This window comes from Oncorhynchus gorbuscha, linkage group LG15 (genome assembly GCF_021184085.1).
Source record: "Oncorhynchus gorbuscha isolate QuinsamMale2020 ecotype Even-year linkage group LG15, OgorEven_v1.0, whole genome shotgun sequence".
Taxonomy (NCBI): domain Eukaryota; kingdom Metazoa; phylum Chordata; class Actinopteri; order Salmoniformes; family Salmonidae; genus Oncorhynchus; species Oncorhynchus gorbuscha.
This window is the reverse complement of record NC_060187.1, coordinates 40,535,100-40,558,240: the sequence shown is the minus strand read 5'-3', so window position 1 is coordinate 40,558,240 and position 23,141 is coordinate 40,535,100. Positions and strand designations below refer to the sequence as shown.

Sequence of the window (23,141 nt, the reverse complement as noted above, 5' to 3'; positions counted from 1 at the left end):
TTATTGATCAATAATGACAAACCTCCTGGCATTGACAACTTAGGTGGAAACCTATTGAGGATAGTAGCTGGCTGTATAACCACTCCTATCTGTCATATCTTTAATCTGAGCCTTGAGAAAATTGTTTGCCCTCAGGCCTGGAGGGAAGCCAAAGTCATTCCGCTAACCAAGAATGGTAAAGCGGCCTTTACTGGTTCTAACAGCCGACCGATCAGCTTGCTGCCAGCTTTTAGCAAACTGTTAGAAAATGTCTCTGTAAACAAATTAAAATACTTTCGGTATGCCTTTAGAGAAGGGCACTCAACATGTACTCTACTCACACAAATGACCAGGGTCGCAACTTTCACTGGGGACATGACCCTCCCACGTGATTTGGGTGTGCTTTAGGACCATGCGGACACCTCAGAGCGGTAGGGTAGGCTGTTTTCCGGTTTCAGCCGGCTGGATTTAGGACCGCACAGACACCACAGAGCATGCATGGACAGGCTGTGTGAAGGCAACATTTCTGATAGGCTGGTGTATAGAACCAGCACGAGAGATATGAACCAAATCAAATTTGATTAGTCACATGTGCTGAATACAACAGGTGTAGTAGACCTTACAGTGAAATGCTTACTTACGAGCCCCTAACCAACAATGCTGTTTAAAAAAATATGGATAAGAATAAGAAATAAAAAAGTAACAAGTAATTAAAGAGCAGCAGTAAAATAACAATTGTGAGACTGTATACAGGGGGGTAGCGGTACAGAATCAATGTGCTGGTTAGTTTAGGTAATATGTACATGTAGGTAGAGTTATTAAAGTGACTATGCATAGACTAAAGAGAGTAGCAGCTGTGTAAAAGAGTGGGGGGCAATGCAAATAGTCTGGGTAGCCATTTGACTAGATGTTCAGGAGTCTTATGGCTTGGGGGTAGAAGCTGTTTAGAAGCCTCTTGGAACTAGACTTGGAGCTCCAGTACCGCTTGCCGTGTGGTAGCAGAGAGAACAGTATATGACTAGGGTGGCTGGAGTCTTTGACAATTTTAAGGGCCTTCCTCTGACATCGCCTGGTATAAACGTCCTGGACGGCAGGAAGCTTGGCCCCAGTGATGTACTGGGCCGTTCGCACTACCCTCTGTAGTGCCTTGCGGTCGGAGGCCGAGCAGTTGCCACACCCGGCAGTGATGCAACCAGAAATCAAATAAAATTGTATTGGTCACATACACATGGTTAGCAGATGTTAATGCGAGTGTAGTGAAATGTTTGTGCTTCTAGTTCCGATCGTGCAGTAATATCTAACAATTGCACAACAACTACCTTATACACATAAAAGTGTAAAGGAATGAATAAGAATATGTACATATAAATATATGGAGCGATGAGCGATGGCTGAACGGCATAGGCAAGATGCAGTAGATGGTATAGAATACAGTATATTATATAAAGTGGCATTGTTTAAAGTGACTAGTGAAACATTTATTACATCCAATTTTTAATTATTAAAGTGGCTAGAGATTTGAGTCAGTATGTTGGCAGCAGCCACTCAATGTAAGTGATGGCTGTTTAACAGTCTGATGACCTTGAGATAGAAGCTGTTTAACACTCTCTTGCTCCCAGCTTTGATGCACCTGCACTGACCTTCTGGATGATAGCAGGGTGAACAGGCAGTGGCTTGGGTGGTTGTTGTCCCTGATGATTCTTTTGGCCTTCCTGTGACATCGGGTGGTGTCCTAGAGGGCAGGTAGTTTGCCCCTGGTGATGCGTTGTGCAGACCTCACCTTACGGTTGTGGGTCGAGCAGTTGCCGTACCAGGCGGAGATACAGCCTGACAGGATGCTCTCGATTGTTCTGTAAAAGTTTGTGAGTGTTTTTGGTGACAAGCCAAATTTCTTCAACCTCCCGAGGGTGGGTGGACCATTTCAGTTTGTCTGTGATGTGTATGCCGAGGAACTTAAAACTTTGGAGTCGTGGTCAGATTTGCCAGTCAGGATGCTCTCGATGGTGCAGCTGTAGAACCTTTTGAGGATCTGAGGACCAATACCAAATATTTTCAGTCTCCTCAGGGGAAATAGGTTTTGTCGTAGGCTCTTCATGACTGTCTTGGTGTGCTTGCACCATGTTAGTTTGTTGGTGATGTGGACACCAAGGAACTTGAAGCTCTCAACCTGCTCCGCTGCAGCACAGTCGATGAGAATGGGGGTGTGCTCGGTCCTCTTTTTCCTGTAGTCCACAATCATCTCCTTTTTCTATGAACAGAGGCAGCTGCTGTCTGTGTTATGCTTTTTCTCAGAGTTGTAAAAACAAGCAGAGCAGAAACTGGATACTCTTTATTTGACTGTTCTAGTTGGGACGGTAACTGCTGTTTGGCAGAAAAATATAGCTATTATTTTTTGCCTCAATCACAGTAGACTTGAATCAAACGATTGAAACCAGGGGCTAAACAATTGCAAACCAATATATTTATTTTTTCAGCGCAATGTGAGTTTTTATTAGTCAGTATAGCAATGTAACATTATTGATCTATCAGTTTCCCTAGCGAATTCCCTACTTTTCACACTGACATGGGTACAGCTCTACAGGCATCCCTGTCATGGTTCACAGTCAGTACACAACACTATGCTCATCATGTCTTAGTGGGATCAGATGGTGACAGGTGTCCCAGCAAGGTCAGACAGACAGGGAAGACCAGTCCACAGAGCTCACGTGAATTTTGCAGTATATTATAACAATCAGTGAATGGATACAAAGTTCCATCTTGAGTTGATGGGTAGGTTACATTCTGGGATCAGGGAATAATGGTCATCTCAATTGATGAACCATTGATTCTGTTCATGGATGGAATCAATGTATAAATGTACACCAAAGTAATTCCTTGTCGTGCCTCATCTGAGCAGTGTCAAATGGTGACAAGGGTCTCATCAGGGTCAGGCAGCCAGGGAAGACCAGTCTGTGATGGAGCGGAGGGGAATTTTTGCAGATACAACACTTTATTTTCTCTTTGCAGCAAACATTGGAAATACAAGAAGCTTCAAAGATTGAAAGTATTTAAAGGCATTATGGGAAGTCGCAACACAATATTGATTATTGAATTATCATTGATCTAGTTCAATCTTATCAGATGAGACTAAAATTGAGCTTTTTGGCCATCAAGGAAAATGCTATGTCTGGTGCAAACCCAACACCTCTCATCACCCCGAGAACACCATTTATTTTCATCTGCAGGGACTTGGAAACTGGACAGAATTAAAGGAATGATGGATGGCGCTAAATACAGGGAAATCCTTGAGGGAAACCTGTTTCAGTCTTCCAGAGATTTGAGACTGGGACGGAGGTTCACCTTTCAGCAGGACAATGACCCTAAGGACACTGCTGAAGCTACACTGCTACACTTGGAATGGCCTAGTCAAAGCCCAGACCTCAATCCAATTGAGAATCTGTGGTATGACTTACATATTGCTGTACACCAGCGGAACCCATCCAACTTGAAGGAGCTGGAGCAGTTTTGCCTTAAAGAATGGGCAAAAATCCCAGTGGCTAGATGTGCCAAGCTTTGCACCTTCAAAGTGGTAGGCATGTTGTGTAAATCAAATGATACAAGCCCCCAAAACCCATTTAAATTCCAGGTTGTAAGGCAACAAAATAGGGAAATGCCAAGGGGGTGAATAGTTTTGCAAGCCACTGTATCTAATAGAACACAGAGAAGAAGCCCATTTTTATTATCAACTTCTTAACTAACTCATCAATATGCTTTTTAAGAGACAGCTTTTTCATCTATCCAGATGCCCAGATATTTGTAAGCAGGAACACTATCAATATGGACAAAGTACACATGCTTAAATCATCAACATTATTTTTATTCGCTCTAGAGAATAGCAATAGCATACACAACAGTTTAATTGACAGTTTAACAGTTTAACACTTTAATGGAAGCTTCTCTTGGCACTCTATTCTTTTCCATTTTTACCAATGACCTGCCACTGGCATTAAACAAAGCCTGTGTGTTCATGTATGCTGATGATTCCACCCTATACGCGTCAGCAACTAGTGAAGTCGCTGCAACCTTAAACAAAGAGTTGCAGTCAGTTTTAGAATAGGTGGCCAGTAATAAACTGGTCCTGAACATCTCTTAAACTAAGAGCATTGAATTTGGTAAAAAATCATTCCCTAAGTTCTAAACCTCAGCTGAATCTGGTAATGAATGGTGTGGCTGTTGAGCAAGTTGAGGAGGCTAAATTACTTGGTGTTTAGATTGTAAACTGTCATGGTCAAAACATATAGATTCAATCGTTATAAAGATGGGGAGAGGTCTGTCCATGATAGAGATGCTCTGATTTTTTTACACCACACTCCACAAAGCAAGTCCTGCAGGCTCTAGTTTGATCTCATCTTGATTATTGTCCAGTCATATGGGTCAAGTGCTGCAAAGAAAGACCTAGTTAAGCTGCAGCCAGCCCAGAACAAAGAGGCACGTTTTGCTCTTCATTGTAATCTGAGGGCTAATATCAATACTATGCATGCCAGTCTCTTGAGGAAAGGCTGACTGTATCACTTCTTGTTTGTATAAGAAACATTAATGCGTTAGATATTCCAAATTGTTTGCATGGTCAACGTCAGTAAGACTAGCTGTAGCCATTGGCGATGGCTAATGGGGATCCTAATAAAATATAAATAAAATCAATGAATTACTCCCATACAGCTCTGGAGTGGAGGGAAGAAGCTGTGGACTGGGTTATTTTGGGGATTACGGTTGTTTGTGTTTGTGGAATAGGCACACTGGTGTATTTTCTGTACAGTACAGTCATGGCCAAAAGTTGAGAATAACACAATTATTAATTTTCACAAAGTTTGCTGCTTCAGTGTCTTTAGATATTTTTGTCAGATGTTACTATGGTATACTGAAGTATCATTACCAGCATTTTATAAGTGTCAAATACGTTTATTGACAATTACATGAAGTTGATGCAAAGAGTCAATATTTGCAGTGGTAACCCTTCTTTTTCAAGACCTCTGCAATCCACCCTGGCATGCTGTCAACTAACTTCTGGGCCACATCCTGACTGATGGCAGCCCATTCTTGCATAATCAATGCTTGGAGTTTGTCAGAATTTGTGGGGTTTTCTTTGTCCACGACGCCTCTTGAGGATTGACCACAAGTTCTCAATGGGATTAAGGTCTGGGGAGTTTCCTGGCCATGGACCCAAAATATTGATATTTTGTTCCCCGAGCCACTTAGTTATCACTTTTGCCTTATGGCAAGGTGCTCCATCATGCTGGAAAAGGCATTGTCACAGCAATATCCTTGCCTGTGAAGCCCTTTTCGTGCAAAGCAATGATGACGGCATGTGTTTCCTTGCAGGTAACCATGGTTGACAGAGGAAGAACAATTATTCCAAGCACCACCCTCCTTTTGAAGCTTCCAGTCTGTTTTTCAAACTCAATCAGCATGACAGAGTGATCTCCAGCCTTGTCCTCGTCAACACTCACACCTGTGTTAACAAGAGAATCACTGACATCACTGGCTGGTCCTTTTGTGGCAGGGCTGAAATGCAGTGGAAATGTTTTTTGGGGATTCAGTTCATTCGCATGGCAAATAACATTCTGGAGTATATACAAATTGCAATCATACAAACTGAGGCAGCAGACACTGTGAAAATGTATATGTGTGTCATTCTCAAAACTTTTGGCCACGACTGTACACTGCTATTTGCTATTCAGAAAATCAATACAAACCGAATTTGCCCATATACTCTACTGTAGCTCTGTATATTGTTGTCCGAAATGGAACAAAGGAATAACTAAGACCAAATTCTTGCATTGTGTCTGTACATGTTGATACACAGCCAAACACAATGCCAGTCAGCCAGCACAGATACAATGTGACAAGGGCTATGAGGTATGACACTATGTCTATCGCACGCACGCATTATTATGTCATAGCTAGGGTTGGCAGGGTAATTGCATAACCGTTTATTGTTGATTAACTTCACTTAAGTCGACAAACTTTACCCAAAAGCAGTAAAGTAAAAGTAAGCCTGGTCCACACCTAACAGACAGTTTTAGAATTGTGTTGTAGAACAATTATAGTGCTTTAAACTGACTGAAGACGGGACTGCAGGACATTAAAAAAATACAAGACCTGCGTGCAGTTGAGTCCATTTCCACGGTAACATGGACTCTTTACAGCGTGATGAAACTTTGTTGCTCCTTGTTTCAGCAAAGTGTTGTTGCAAACGAGCATGAGGAAATGCATGCAAAAAAAGGCTTACCAAAAAAAGGGAACACTGGGCCTGTGTTGGTTGGGTGGTGCCAGAGACTCTGGGTTCGCGCCCAGGCTCTGCCATGACCGGGATGTCCGTGGGGCTACGCACAATTGGCCCAGCGTCGTCCGGGTTAGGGAGGGCTTGGCCGGTAGGGATATCCTTGTCTCATCGACTCCTGTGGCGGGCCGGGCGCAGTGCACGCTAACCAAGGTTGCCAGGTGCACGGTGTTTCCTCCGACACATTGGTGAAGCTGGCTTCCGGGTTGGATGCTCGCTATGTTAAGAAGCAGTGCGGCTTGGTTGGGTTGTGTATCGGAGGACGCATGACTTTCAACCTTCGTCACTCCCGAGCCCGTACGGGAGTTGTAGCGATGAGACAAGATAGTAGCTACTAAACAATTGGATACCACGAAATTGGGGAGAAAAAGTGGGTAAATAAAAAAATAGGGAACACTGACTTGACCACAGAGCGTATAGTTAAAAGCAGCATGCTATATATACCCTCAATTAGCTGTCAGCCTGGGTTGACAGTAAACATGGATCATCACATCCCTGATTTGAGTCCTATGCAGTCGGGAGCAGCACAGGACAGGAGAAAATGCATGTTTTTATTTTATGGTTGACAATTAACCGTCATCCAAAATTCCATGACCGTCACAGCCCTAGTCATAGCGAAACACACAAGGACATGTGTGCATCCTATTTTTCATGTACACAGACATAAACACATGCCCAGACTGCTGACCACTCATGGAGGAGCAGTGACTCACTCTGCCACCACACTAACCACTTCCCCAGACCTCCTCTGGGCCTAACCACCTCTCTGCCCAGACTTCTTATAGCACCCCCCAACCCTTCTCTGGCCCTCCCAGCCTTCATCCTCTCTACTCACCATTTCTCCCTTTGCCGTCCCCATCTCTGCTTTTCCCTGCCTAATATCCCTATTTATCCACACAGTATTTCTTAGCCCATTTCTTCCACTCTCCCAAACTCTCCAACCCTGCCTGTCTCTCCCCCGTCTCTCCTGATATTCTTCCCAATCTCTCTCCAGCAGTGACTCGTGCCTGCCTGTCTGGTGGGAGAAATCACGCTCCCAGTCATGGTGCTACATTGCCCGCTGTGCTGCTGGCAGCAGGCTGGACCGAGAGGGAGGGAGAGGGCAGCAGGCTGTGGGAGTGTTGGCTAAGACGAGGACACAGCAGGTGGACTGCATACCTCAGTCTCTCTATACAGGGAGCCTCTGAACAGCTTTTTCTACAAAGAGATTACTCCAAGGCTCGATCCTAGGTCCCACGCTCTTCTCAATTTACATCAACAACATATCTTAAGCAGTAGGAAGCTCTCTCATCCAATTACATGCAGACAATACAGTCTTATACTCAGCTGGCCCCTCCCCGTATTTTGTGTTGTGTTAAACGCTCTACAACAAAGCTTTCTTAGTGTCAAACAAGCTTACTCTGCCCTTAACCTTGTTCTGAACACCTCCAAAACAAAAATCATGTGGATTGGTAAGAAGAATGCCCCTCTCCCCACAGGTGTGATTACTACCTCTGAGGGTTTAGAGCTTGAGGTAGTCACCTCATACAAGTACTTGGGAGTATGGCTAGAAGGTACACTGTCCTTCTCTAAGCACATATCAGGGCTGATTCAGATGACCATCCTACCTACATCATTTATAGATCGGTAGGTAAGGGTGCTCTCGAGCGGCTAGATGTTCTTTACCATTCAGGATTCAGATTTGCCACCAATGCTCCTTATAGGACACATCACTGCACTCTACACCCCTGGTAAACTGGTCTCTCCACTTACTGACAGTTGTGGCTGCTTCATGTGATGTATTGTTGTCTCTACCTTCTTGCCTTTTGCGCTGTTGTCTGTGCCAAATAATGTTTGTACCATGTTTTGTGCTGCCATGTTGTGTTGCTGCCATGCTATGTTGTCGTCTTAGGTCTCTCTTTATGTAGTTTTTGTCTCTCTTGTCCTGATGTGTGTTATGTCCTATTTGTTATTATTTAAAAAAAAATAATAATAATCCCAGCCCCCGCAGGAGGCCTTCTGCCTTTTGGTAGGCCGTCAGTGTAAATAAGAATTTGTTCTTAACTAACTTGCCTTGTTAAATAAAGGTTAAATAAATAAAACAAAATAAAAAGTGGGATCAGGAATTGGTGCACTAGCTACCCTAAAACCATTCCTCAACACTAACCTGTTAAATCAAATTGTATTTGTAATACACTGAATACAACAGTGCACCTTGCACCTTACAGTGAAATGCTTACTTACAAGCCCTTAACCAACAATGCTTTAAGAAGTTAAGAACAATAAGTGTTAACTAAAAAATAGAAGTAAAAAATAGAAAATGAATGCTCCTCTGTTCATTCTGGATATCTAATGTATGGTGACACCATGCTATGTCTTCATGTCTGTTGTCATGGTTGAAAAAGGATAGAGTTACATGTTCTTACCAGGTAGTCATCAGGCCTGATCCCAAAGAGCTCCCTGAAGTAGCGGAAGGCCACAGGAGCATAGGTCTTGAAGCGGAAGTCTGGGAAGTGGTGGGCTGGAGTCAGGTTGCTGCCTTCACTGGGACCAGGAGAGAAGGAGAAAGGCTTTTAGATATGGGATTTTGTGTTAAATGCTCTACAACAAAGCTTTCTTAGTGTCCAACAAGCTTTCTCTGCCCTTAACCTTGTTCTGAACACCTCCAAAACAGAGGTACATGAGTCTTCAATATTCCCAGGTAAGAAGTTTTAGGTTGTAGTTATTATGGGAATTATAGGACTAATTCCCTCTTTATCATTTGTATTTCATTAACCTTTGACTATTAGATGTTCTTATAGGCACTTTAGTATTGCCAGTGTAACAGTATAGCTTCCGTCCCTCTCCTCGCTCCTCCCTGAGCTCGAACCAGCAACACAATGACAACAGCCACCATCAAAGCAGCGTTACCCATGCAGAGCAAGGGGAACAACTACTAGAAGGCTCAGAGCGAGTGACGTTTGAAACGCTATTAGCGCGCGCTAACTAGCTAGCCATTTCATTTCGGTTACACCAGCTTCATCTCGGGAGTTGATAGGCTTGAAGTCATAAACAGTGCAATGCTTGACGCACAACAAAGAGCTGCTAGCAAAACGCACAAAAGTGCTGTTTGAATGAATGTTTACGCGCCTGCTTCTGCCTACCACCGCTCAGTCAGATACTTAGATACTTGTATGCCCAGTCAGATTATATGCAACGCAGGACACGCTAGATAATATCTAGTAATATCATCAACCATGTGTAGTTAACTAGTGATTATGATTGATTGTTTTTTATAAGATAAGTTTAATGCTAGCTAGCAACTTACCTTGGCTTACTGCATTCGCGTAACAGGCAGTCTCCTTGTGGAGTGCAACGAGAGAGGCAGGTCGTTATTGCATTGGACTAGTTAACTATAAGGTTGCAAGATTGGCTCCCCCGGGCTGACAAGGTGAAAATCTGTTGAGGTAGTTAACCCACAGTTCCTAGGCCGTCATTGAAAGTAAGAATGTGTTCTTAACTGACTTGCCTAGTTAAATAAAGGTATATAAAAAAATAGATTAAATCGGTGCCCAAAAATACGATTTCCGATTGTTATGAAAACTTGAAATCGTCCCTAATTAAATCAGCTGTTCCGATTAATCGGTCGACTACGGAGACGTAATTTATAGATCGGCTAGATGTTCTTTACCATTCGGCCATCAGATTTGCTACCATTGCGCCACATAGGACACATCACTGCACTCTACACTCCTGGTAAACTGGTCATCTCTATATACCCATCGCAAGACCCACTAGTTGACGATTATTTATAAACCCCTCTTAGGCCTCACTCCCCCTTATCAAAGATATCTACTGCAGCCCTCATCCTCCACATACAACACCCGTTCTGCCAGTCACATTCTGTTAAAGGTCCCCAAAGCGCACATATCCCTGGGTCCCACCTTTTTTCATTTCGCTGCAGCTAGTGACTGGAATGAGCTGCAAAAACACTCAAACTGGACAGTTTTATCTCAATCTCTTCATTCAAAGACTCAATCATGGACACTTACCGACAGTTGTGGCTGCTTCGCGTGATGTATTGTTGTCTCTACCTTCTTGCCTTTGTGCTGCCCAATAATGTTTGTACCATGTTTTGTGCTGCTACCATGTCGTTGTCATGTGGTGTTGCTATTAATTATGCTATGTTGTCATCTGTTTCTGCCATGCTATGTTGTCATCTTAGTTTTCTCTTTATCTAGTGGTGTCTCTCTTGTTGTGATGTGTGTTTTGTCCTATATTTTTAATCCCAGCCCCCGTCCCCGCAGGAGGCCTTTTGGTAGGCTGTCATTGTAAATAAGAATTTGTTTAATTGACTTGCCTAGTTAAATAAAGGTTAAAGAAATATATTTTCAATTGAACCTTTATTTAGCTAGGTGAGTCAGTTAAGAACAAATTCTTATTTACAACTACGGCATATCACGGCCAAACCCGGACAACGTTGGGCCAATTGAGCGCTGCCCTGTGGGACTCCCAATCACGGCCGGATGTGATACAGCCTGGAATTGAACCAGGGACTGTAGTGAGGCCTCTTGCTCTGAGATGCAATGCCTTAGAACGCTGCGCCACTATGAAGGAATCCTTCTAGTGTAAATAACGAACGACTTACCATCAAAAGAACATCTCTAGGATCAGTTTTGTGATCGGTCAGAAACCTCAGATATATTTGAAAGGCCTCATTCTAATAATGTCACAAAGCTGTGTGCTGCCCTGATGGTGTGGTTACCTGGGGAAGAAGATGCTCTCCACCACATAGAAGTCCTGCATGAGGACGTCTCTCTCAGGCTTGGAGCTCAGGTTGCCCACCGTGTAGCCGATGCCCAGCTGGATGGCACCTTTCAGGGCGGAGGACGTGGTCTGGGGGAGAGGAGAGAGATGGTGGGGGTTAGGGAAATACTTAAGACATTTCTGAGCTTGGTGGACTACCACTCATTTGTATTCATTGAGAAATCTTACGATTTACAAGCTCCATTAGCTCAGCTCTCAGACGGGACTGAATTCTACACTAAAGAGGCAAAACATTGACTCACTCAGACACGCAAACCAGAATACCTATAGTGTAACGTGCTAAAGACGGACAGGGTGGATGAATCGGGTCGGAGTAGTGGTTATCTGTGAGACACACTCGGATTGCTCTGCAGTGTCTTTTCTTTATGCCTTCTCACATATATAAAAAATACCCCAAAAACTGTCAATGTGCCCTTGAGCAAGGCACTTAACCCTGATTTGCTCCAGGGGTGCCGTACTACTATGACTGACCCTGTAAAACAACACACTTCACTGCACCTATCAAGTGTATGTGACCATAAAACATATAGTATAAGTGGAGAGTACAGTGTGCAGGCTTACAGAGCTATGTCCCTTCTCTGCTTTGCCTGCACACAGCTGTAGCCTAACTGTGCATAAAGGACCATTGCCAAGTGCCTACCAAGGGAGTTTTTCCTTGCCAATGTCTTGGCTTGTTCTATTGGGGGTTTGGCTGCTTTGCTGTGAGGCATTTGTAAAAGGCGCAGGCACTATATGTGATCCCTATATGCTTGATTAATTAATTGATTGACTGGCTAAAATCCGGGGAGATGGTGCCGACTGCCTACCTTCTTGTAGGTGGTCTCTCCGGACGCGTCCACTCCCCTGTGGCCCATCCTCTTCCCCTGGCCTGGTAGACCCGAGACACCAGGCAGCTGTTGGCCAGAGGATGGAGCAGAGTGGTTAAGACACATATTTAGACCGATACTCACTTCTATGGGCTGACAAAACTAACAACATGAACACCTGAGGTTAGTGTTTATCAAGCGTTTGCAGCACCAGTGTGAAGTTTCCACCTGTTCTTTTCAATAATAAACACATCAAATGAGGAACAAAAGGTAAATCGAATCAAATGTATTCACATGCGCCAGGTGTAGACTTTATCGTGAAATGCTTACTTACTTAAAAAGGAAATAGTAACACAATAAAATAACAATAACGAGGCTATATACTGTACAAGGAGCACCGGTGCCGAGTCAATGTGCAGGGGTACGAGGCAGTTGAGGTAATGTAGGCAATATGTACATATAGATTGGGGTAAAAGTGACTAGGCAATCAGGATAGACAAACAGCGTAGCAGCAGAGTATGTGAAAGTGAGTGCCTTCAGAAAGTATTCAGACCCCTTGACTTTTTCCACATTGTAGAGTGTTATAGCCTGAACTTAAAATGTATTGATTGTGTGTGGAGTCAAGAGTTTTTCCTGAATATCAATAGAGGTACAAGGACAGTTTCACATTTTTAAGCTTTGATTTCTTTTGTCCTGTATTCCCCTTTGAAAATCACAAGTGAAAACTTGACACAGGTGTGAACGCTTTGTAAATGTGTCACTAAGCCTTCTGAGTGGACTGAGTGCCCCTTCAAGCTCCTCTTTCTAACCTCTATCCTCCCAGATTACGCAGCCAAATTGAGAGTGGGCGCTTCTCATCACAGGGCAGAGTGGAACATGGAAGGGGCTTATAAACCATAGCAGTCCCTATGGAGATTCCCTCACTACCCCTGAGCATACTGATGCTGAAATCTTTATATAGAGTGTAGCAAACAGAGATCACACACCATGAGGATTGACTTGCATGGGGATCAAAGTAGATGGAGACGGTGTGTGTAGCAGTCAGAACACATACAGAGTATAGGGAAATGGTGTGTGTAGCAGTCAGAACACATACAGAGTATAGGAAAATGGTGTGTGTAGCAGTCAGAACACATACAGAGTATAGGGAAATGGTGTGTGTAGCAGTCAGAACACATACAGAGTATAGGGAAATGGTGTGTGTAGCAGTCAGAACACATACAGAGTATAGGGAAATGGTGTGTGTAGCAGTCAGAACACATACAGAGTATAGAGAAATGGTGTGTGTAGCAGTCAGAACACATACAGAGTATAGAGAAATGGTGTGTGTAGCAGTCAGAACACATACAGAGTATAGAGAAATGGTGTGTGTAGGATCACAGTGAGGAGAGGGGGGTTAACGTAAAGCGCATGTCAGGGAGGAAGAGTCAAATGTATTTCACGGTCATATGGGCTAAATAAAAGTAAAATAAGCAAGTACATTACCTCTGTGATGTGTGCTTTTCTAGCAGAATAGTCTGTGTGAGAGAGAGAGAGAGAGAGAGAGAGAGAGAGAGAGAGGGAGAGAGAGAGAGCATGAGTCCTACGAGGGGTTCCATTACTTCACATCATTAGTGTTAGAAGGAACAAACAGAAGTCCCATATGTTAAGTGTAAAAAAACTGTGGGGGGCAGGTAGTGGAGGGGATGGTTACCAAATCACTATACCATGCTCATTCCTCCTGGTAATCCGTACCATCCACCCATCACCAGTCCCACTCCAGCATTTCTAACATTCCATAAAACCATGCGATGTGAAGACGTAAACAACAAAGGAAGTAATCAGTGAGCTCTGCTGTTCTGTTCTCCCCAGCTGGCCTGAAATAGATCCATAATTGTAGCCAATTTTGCCACTTAGCATAATGAAGGACTGAGAGGGGAGCTCAGATAGCACAACACAACACAACACACTACTGGCTTGATTGATTCAGTTCACTCTTAGGAGTATTAACACTAGACGCCAGTGAGCTGATTACATCAAGAGTCAATACACTGACTGACTGAGGCATTTAAAGCTGACAGTGGTTCACACCGACATTGTTATTATTAGGCTTGTCTATTTAACATGAGTAACACGCAGACAGTAATAGTGCAATTTGAATGGCCTATAGAAATACATTCATTTAGAATAAGAATGCGTTATAGGCTACACCAGGTGTGAAAGGCAACGGGAGTAGGCGATGTGATGACAGAGGGCCGCAAAGAGGAGAATCTGCATGTTCTCTGAATATGTTTTTCTCCTTTAAGCTGCAATGCTAAAGTCTGCCTGCCTACTTCCTCTGGTTGCCCATGTGACTTAGCCAGCCCTCCTCCCTCTCCTCCAGCTCTGTAACTCACTCGCTCCCTCTGTCACACACAGCTTTGCTGAGGGATGATCAAGCCAAAACGTGCCAATGCAATCCCTCTGCAGGCAGGCTGGAACATTGCATAAAGAAGAAGAAAAATACATTACATCCAACCATGTTGAGACTGAGAATGTTGACAATGCAGATGGTTAGAGTGAGAGGAGAGAGGTGCCTATCCTCCTTGTTACCGGGCAGACCCTAAGGCTTTTCTCCGTTCCTGTTTTCTTTATAAAAGCCCCCCTGTCATTTTGCCCTGTGAACAGTGGGCTCGTTTTCCCTTGTATCTTACTAGACTAGAGCCATTTTGCTTCTGCATGCCTACAGCAGTTCAGACAGCCACAGGTTTCCATGCATTTTTTTTTGTGAACATTTCATCAGATCTTCGCCACCATAAAGGTCTGACTGACTGGTCGTAATCTATATGAATTTGCTACAAGCTTCACTGGTTTCTTTTCCATTTTGTTGCCTTCAAATCGCATGGTGGTGACTGGAGCACTTCTTTGGTCCATTTTCCAGTTCTTTGAGAGTACTGATTGTGTCATTGTGTGAAGAAGACGTTGAAACCTACAAGGCAGATATGGCGCTGGTGAGGTTTCCAATGGGATCGGTCACTCCCATGTGCTCCTGACTTAGAGAGGGATTGAGGTCTAGTCAATGAACCATGTCGATTACATGGCAGAACCAGTGAAGACCATCCCCATGTATTACAAAGCTGTGCAGGGGGATAAACAAATATAGCCTACTCATCACAATAAAAACCAACCAGTCCTGGGAAGTACTAAGCAGACCAGGTAATCTGTTAGCTTTTTTTGCCACATAAAGCCATTAGCAGCGAGTCCATTAGTAGTGGATGACAGGGAGGGACGGAGGGAGTCATGGGACAAAGGCATTCTGGAAGTGTCCTGTCCTCTCGCTAATTTCCACGTGCATCAGTCACCTCCCTCAAGGTCACTCGCTAACTGCCTCCTGGCCATCAGCTAAATGAGCCCAAGTGTCTAAACTTAACAGACCAGAGGAGAATGAACAAGCCTACTGTGTGTGATAGTTCAGCCTCACCTTACCGGCGCACCTCTCCCTATCACACGCTTAAACTGACAGTTTATTTACCTATTCTTGCTCTGGGTTTGCAGTTTGTAGAATTTATATTCTACAAGGTGCTTCTACACCTGCATTGCTTGCTGTTTGGGTTTTTAGGCTGGGTTTCTGTACAGCACTTTGAGATATCAGCTGATGTACGAAGGGCTATATAAATAAATTTGATTTGATATATGGTAAATAGTAGCCCAGCCAAACCTGGACGATGCTGGGCCAATTGTGCGCCGCCCTATGGGACTCCCAATCACGGCCGGATGTGATACAGCCTGGATACGAACCAGGGGCTGTAGTGACGCCTCTTGCACTGAGATACAGTGCGTTAGACCGCTGCGCCACTTGGAAGATGGCTGTATTATGGTCTATGTTGTACTGTTGACTTTCTTATGCAATCATCCTCACAAATTAGGCAACAAAAAAAAACATTGGTCGACCTAGAGTCGTCTTTTCTTTCAACTAATTGAGTGGTCAAAATTCTAAAACATGTATTTTTCCATATATGACATAGCATATGTGTTTTAATAAAATCAACTTGTCTGATGCTTTAAGCATGCTGTTTGATTAAATAACACACAAATGACTTAAGAGGGAGCAAGATATCAATATAACCTAACCAGATTTTTTTTTTACTGTTCTGACCCTCCTCCTTCCGCTACTGATGGTCTTCGCAGATTCTGCAGTTACGATCCTGAAGTTGCCGGTAATTTGCAACCGCTGGGTCGGCAAACTTTTCATGTGGAGTGCCAAGTCTTTGTATCGCAACATCATTGTCTGAGGTTAATCTACATTCTATCTAAATCTACACTTAACAGGCCCACCCAATAGGAATGTTTTTTTTTTTCTGGGCTGGCGTGGTTACACATGGTCTGTGGTTGTGAGGCCGGTTGGATGTTCTGCCAAATTCTTTAAAACAACATTGGAGGTAGCTTATGGTAGAGAAATTAACATGACATTTTCTGGCAACAGCTCTGATGGACATTACTGCAGTCAACATGCCAATTGCACGCTCCATCAAAACTTGAGACATCTGTGGCATTGTGTTGTGTGACAAAACTCACATTTTAGAGTGGCCTTTTACTGGCCCCAGCACAAGGTGCACCTGTGTAATTTTTGGTGTATTTCATACCATCATTTTCGCCATCCATGTGTTAATGAGCGTGTGTCTTGTTTCTCTGTCCTGTTGACAGAGCCCTGCTAGGCTTCTCAGTCATTTGTTCTTCACCTCACGCATTATAATAGTTCTAACACCCTCGATAATCAGTGCCGTTGATGAATAGACTAGGCTATGGACATGTGTATTTGTTTCTATGTTAATGATTGTCAGTTTCATCTTCATACTATAGCATAGCTGTCCCCTTCATCATTTATCTTATATCCTAATTTCGGAAAGCGTTAAGGTAAGCCTAGATTGAAACATTTTTTTAAATAATGGAGAAATATTTGCTTGTGTCTGACATACACTGGTGGCTTTGACTGACGAGTGCTTTTATGGGGGTGTGTGTTCGGGCAAGACAAAATATGAAAATCAGCATTCACACTCTGAATGGCACACATACACAATCCATGTCTCAAGGCTTAAAAATCCTTATTTAGCCTGTCTCCTCCCCTTTATCTACACTGATTGAAGTTAATTTAATAAGTGAAATCAATAAGGAATCATGGCTTTCACCTGGTCAGTCTGTCATGGAAAGAGCAGGTGTTCTTAATGTTTTGTATACTCAGTGTATAAAGTAGTATTTGCCAAGTCATCAATAGGTATTGTTTCAATCTTAATTTTTTATACACTCATGGTAAGTGTATATGTCGATTCAAAAAGTTTCATAAAGTAGCCTGTAAGGACTCTTTAATAACAATCAAAACGTTCCTGTTATGATTTAATCTTGTAAAAGTCCTATTTTCAGAGGTTTAAGCTACATTATTTATCTCAATATGTCAATACCACTGCCATCAAATGACTGCAGCAGCAGTTACAGCAGTTACAGTCTCCAACCCGGCATTTATTCATTTGTTGATTCATATTTAGAAGTAATAAACCTGAACAATAATAATGAAATGCCATGATAATAATGAAGTGTAATTGCTTGTTTAAAATACATTTTAATTAAGAAGCATATCCATGTAAACAAGTTACAAACAGAATTGTGACCCACCCCCCTTTTTTTTACCTCCCCCTGAACGGTTATGTCGGTCAATGTGTATATTGGCCTGGCCAATTACCGTAACCTCAAATTCCAAGACCATCACAGCCCTAGTCACACACAACAATTATATTTGCTGCTTGTGCCTTCAGTTTAAATAGGCCTATATTTTATTCATTTTACTCATTCCGCTGCAATTAAAGTTAGGCCAAAACAAAAGCAAGGCAACAAAATTAGGTTTGAAAAAGAGCACGGCCTGTATGTTGTTGAGTATTGAATCCACAGAAGTAGACGGGCCACCACAAAACCCTGATGGTGGACAACACCTTTGTCTCTCTCTAGATCACAAGTTGCTCTCTCCTTCCCTCCTCCTCTGTTTTTGGTCCAAGTCGGGATGGAAAGTTGCGGTAGTGAGGTAATTGACTCTGTCTGCTCCAGTGTGTCCAAGACGTCACTAAATTGTCGGATTTCACCCATTCCTCCCCAACTGAGACTATTGAGTGACCACACTCATAATTAAGAAACCATCAACTTTACTAATGCTAAACCGTTTAAGCTTAACACATTCCTTGCAATTACAGTAACCGGCAGTATTACCCTGTATTACCCACACGCCAACAGATGGCATACCAGTAACCCACAGATAGAGAATGGCTAGACTAGCACTCCAAAACACATCTTAAATGGGCAAACCATTCCACAACTTAAAACACAATTCATTCTTGCATTGAAATGATAGTCTAGTCAACATAACCACTTAGTGACATGTAATATGCAGTCAGTAAATAGCTGACAGTGGATACAGCCTGTGCCTGGGGGAGATTTATAGCTTTTCATGAAGCCAACTGAGGCTCCATTTTGATCAATAGCAGCTCTGAGTTAGTAAAAAGCAACAGTCATTGAGACCTATGGGTGGGCTGAGCTGCTGCTCAATGGAGTCTGCCAGCACAGTCATCTCAATGGTGTCTTCTAAAGACACTAGCATTATACTGTATGTTTGGGCCATTGTATGTTTGGGACACCAAAACATACAAAGGATTGAGGTCAATTCCTTTTTAGTTCAGTCAGTTTAGGGATTGAAAGAAATAACTAATATGAATGTAATTTCAATTCACTTCCTGGATTGACTGATTCATAAAAAAAAAAAAATAAGACTCTGACATCCAAATTGGAATGTAGAACGTTTGATGGTGCAGCAATGGAGATAACTGCCCAGGGGTGACACTGCTAAAGTGACCTGAATAAGTAATCATGTTCAGCCCTATAAAATATATTGGGTTATGTGGTCCCTTTGTTCCATAATGGAGCTTCAGAATAGACAAACACTAGTCTAAGCAACATCGTGTCCAAGTCAAAGTCACTCAATGAGTAGTACTGTAATCCCCTAACACACCCAGCTGACATGAAGGACAGGACATATTAGAGGCTTTTCAGGACAAGTATGTGTTGTTTCCTTTGAAAGCAGGACAATAACAATATAGTGAAACTCAAGATGGAACCTGGTGTATTGGCACACTGACTACCATTGCCAAAAACAACATTTTTGTGGCCTTTCCTCTCCATGAAAGATAATGGCTAGGCTACATGGTCAATACTGCTTCTCTAACTTTTGACATTTTTAAAAGACTGATCCATTGAGACCAGACGGCAAAAGTGCTTAGTACATTTTCTTTCAAAACCACAACCCAAACTGAACTCAGCCATTGAGATGGAAATTCAAAGCAAATTAATACATTGTATCTTTATTAATACCTAGTCCGCTCTGCCGACTGCTTATAGACTCAAAATCTCCACAGACCTCCTGTGTCTTGTCATGGCCTGGAATGCGGTCACTTACAGCCAAATCCTAATTTTAGGCTACTGCAAGATACACATTGGCAATTTGAACTTTCTCAAAAATGATGCATCGATGTACATGTAAGGGCTTGACCCTTATAAAATGCAGCAGTAAAGGCAAGCCAGTCTCTCCAAGTCCACAATGCACTGCTTCACAGGGCTCTAACATTAACTCCTTAGGGCTTAACACTGCCTGCCTGAGTGGACACTGGCTGCCCTCTGACTCAATGCTCAGTCTCCTATCTGTCTCAATGGGAATGATGGACAGTATGCTGGAGATGGACCCAGCATGACTCTGTCATTCACCCAGAAACCCTGCTTGGCTGGGACAGACAAAAATCGTGGTCTGATAAACAACATGCTCCAGCACACACAGATGTCAATACACATTAACATGGATTGGCGTGCTTAATCATAGCCAGTTTCTCTAACCAAATGTTGTGACATAACAGGGTGTGGTATGCTGATGAATAGGACTCATCCTTTCCAAGACCTACAGTAGACAGGATACGACCATCTGCAGAGCACGATGTGTCAATACTGGGCCGACTAATTATGTGAATCTGTATAGAGGATGGGTGTACTAAGAACACATCTAGACCATGTTATAAAAATACACCTCTTTTTTTTAAAGGACTTTGGTTTACTTCCCCACACAGTCTAGTAGACAGCGGAATGTTTACCAAGTCCTATGCACACCAATTCTTTGGGTGTCCTGTGTGTGTGTGTGTGTGTGTGTGTGTGTGTGTGTGTGTGTGTGTGTGTGTGTGTGTGTGTGTGTGTGTGTGTGTGTGTGTGTGTGTGTGTGTGTGTGTGTGTGTGTGTGTGTGTGTGTGTGTGTGTGTGTGTGTGTGTGTGTGTGTGTGTGTGTGTGTGTGTGTGTGAGAGCATATCCTCCCTGGAGAAGTGTGCTCCTGTAAGACCACTGGGCAGTAGCTTCAGGCTGAGAGAAGAGGGGGACGGGGATTTCTCTCCCTCCCTCTTCCCCCTACCTTGTTTTCATCACTTGCTGGGGCCTTGGATCAGAGCTGAGCAATTATCCCTCGCTGATCCCCGAAACTGTCAAGAGAATTTGTGAGCAGCATGAAAGTCCTTTTAGGGTGAACAGAGGGGACCATAGCAGTTTAAAAACATGAGTAGTAGCTAGGTTCTGTTTCACTCAGTAGACCATAAATAATCATGGTGTTGGTTGCTGAGAGAAGCACATCTTGCCCTGGTGACTAAGAGCTAATGCTCTTGTTTACCTAGAGTCTGTCTGGCTCAGGATCCATAGTGTAAATGCTATATGGGTGCGCCGTAGCAGTGCACACCTTCCCAAACTCCTGGGTTAGGCTAGACATAACATCTGGACTCAGCAAGAGGCTGAGCATATGTGGCTCAACCGCAGCTTCATATGGAGGTACCAGGGTTGAATAAGGAGCTAAAATGTGTCCTTACAAAGTCGGAAACAAACTTGTGAAATAGGTGGCCAGATGATTGGGCTTGGATACAATACAGGAAAGGTACGTTTCAGTTTCGGTGCAATTCGTTTTGATTAGAGAACCACCTCCTAACATTATCAGATTTTTTTTTTTGGGGGGGGGGGGGGGGGCAATGTAGCCGATGTTCTTTGTCCCCACACTTTGGTTCTGAAATCACCATCTCCCAATAATTAACTTGCCATTTTTGCAGATTAAATGTTTAAAAACTATTCATGTATCAATATTTATAATTTACAAATGAGCTATGCCATAACCAATTAATATATAGCACAACTTTGGATTTCACCCCCCCTTTGATAAAAATGTTAACAGTGCATTGATAACAATAACTTGCACAATTGGTGGCTGACTAAATACTTTTTTGCCCCACTGTATATATTCTCAACCCATTCCTTTACTAGATTGTGTGTATTACGTTTTGTTGTGGAATTTGTTAGATATGACCTGTTACCATTTCGCTACACTCGCAATAACATTGCTAACCACGTGTATGGGACCAATACAATTTTGATTTTCTATGACATTGTCTTGCGAAATACATGCTAACCCTACATTTAGCAAATGTGTGTACGAATGAGGAAACCCCATTTAAATTGTCTGCTCGTGCTTGTGAATTATTTAATTACTCAAGAGTGATATGGTTTGGTTGCATTATTCAAGAGCGTTGCTAGCTAATATGTTTTAGAGGAAAATTTGCCTGCATTGTTGAATAGCTTGCAAGCTTCCTGGCTAGTCAGTGACTACTGTGATACACATATTTATGGTAAATGTGGAGCTGCGGCGCCACAATGTCACGTTGCCAGCCTCAACAAAAAGGTTAGGCAAGGATGTAAAGTAAATTGAAACGCTGCCTCTACTTAAATGTTTGTCAATGCGAATGTAGCCTTTAAAATCAATCAATGACTAGAGTCAACTGCATGCCCTAAGAGTCATGAATGATAGAGATGGTTTTAAATGAATAGCAAACAGTGGAGAGAAGGTTCAGTAAGTTCGCCAGCTGTATAATGAATGAACTTCCTTCAGTAAGTTCGCCAGCTGTATAATGAATGAACTTCCTCACTGTTCAATTCCATTACAGATGCATAACCCCCCCAGCATCTCTATACTTTGTGAAACATTGTGTCAATGATGCCCTGACTGTCAACTCTGCATTCATCAGTAACAGAATATTCAGTGTAGTAAATGATTGACTGAGTTAGACTAACCTGCCATCTGACTAACCCAGAATTCAGATCGAGTTCACTAGAGCAAGTTATGTTCTTGTGATGCTTTGAGGTCAGTGCAGAATGGCTGCTAGTAGTCCAGTAACATGGAGTATGTTTACAGACACTCATAATTCGATACTAAACAGATTATGGCAGTAAATCGAGTTTGGAAATAGTCATGTAAACACCTTAAACCGGGCGTACAATACACGATTTTGGCCCCTTTGCCAGACCAGTTTTTGAAATCCGAGACAAAATCTCCACGATGTTGCCTACTCGGGGTGCACGGCCGTCACCGACGCTCATTTCATGTGAGCGGGTCATAGATGCAATCTGAGGGCTACCGATCCCGTCTTTGGACAGATCCAGACGCCTTGATATATTCAAACATGTTTGATTTTCAATTGGCACAAAATCTGCAATGCTCTTGTAGCGTGAGATTTGCAATTACAATAATTGAGAACGATGATCAGCAATAGCCCGACTGAGAAAAAGTCAGTGAGATGCAGGGTATCGCGTCACCCAGAATGTGTAGACTCTCGCGCAAGAACTTTGACTACTACTGGTATGCGTATGTACTTGCCAAAGTGACAAACAGCTCTGACAAGCTCTTTATTCAATTCAAAATGTATTGGCTAGATATTTCAACTCTGTATAGCAAGCGTGAATGTCTGCCTGAAAACATTTGAGGCTGCTTTGAGCCACAGCCCGTTGTAACTATCACATCCTTGTTTTCAGGAGACAGTGTGGTATCGAGGAGCCTCATAACCAAGTAAATAACCTTGTAGTGTGACCCCACCGTCTGCGCCACATTGTTTAGTGTGCGCACTACTACGTTGGCAAGACAACAACAAAAAAGTACAGGAAATACTGTTGTTTAATGTGAGATATTCAGCGATGTTAGGATTTTAAAAGTCGTGTAGTGTCCGCCTGGCATTACTCTGCTCATCTTTAATCGTCCTTTAATCGAGGTCAAAATAAAAGTGAGCATACGCCGATTAAAACACCTGGTTTTCTGAGCAATCTTTCTAATTAGGACATGTAAACAGCTTAAAATCAGAGTTCCAGCTATGTATTTGATCTGCACATGTGCCAGCACCAGTAGCGCAAGCCTCCC

At 42.9% G+C, this 23,141-nt stretch overlaps 1 protein-coding gene across 3 annotated transcripts in view; it reads right to left on the bottom strand.

Moving 5' to 3' along the window:
* LOC123997117 (phosphatidylinositol 4-phosphate 5-kinase type-1 gamma-like) overlaps window positions 1–23,141 on the bottom strand; it is an 82,763-nt gene that overhangs the window by 30,934 nt on the left and 28,688 nt on the right. For all 3 annotated transcript variants that reach the window (XR_006832093.1, XM_046301183.1, XM_046301184.1), the window contains exons 2-5: window positions 13,375–13,406; window positions 11,890–11,976; window positions 11,022–11,152; window positions 8,704–8,821 (exon numbers count right to left, since the gene is read on the bottom strand). Coding sequence is in view for 2 of the 3 variants with exons in the window: in XM_046301183.1 (XP_046157139.1) it covers window positions 8,704–8,821; window positions 11,022–11,152; window positions 11,890–11,976; window positions 13,375–13,406 (368 nt within the window). In the remaining variant the exon portion in view is untranslated. The remainder of the gene's footprint in view (window positions 1–8,703; window positions 8,822–11,021; window positions 11,153–11,889; window positions 11,977–13,374; window positions 13,407–23,141) is intronic.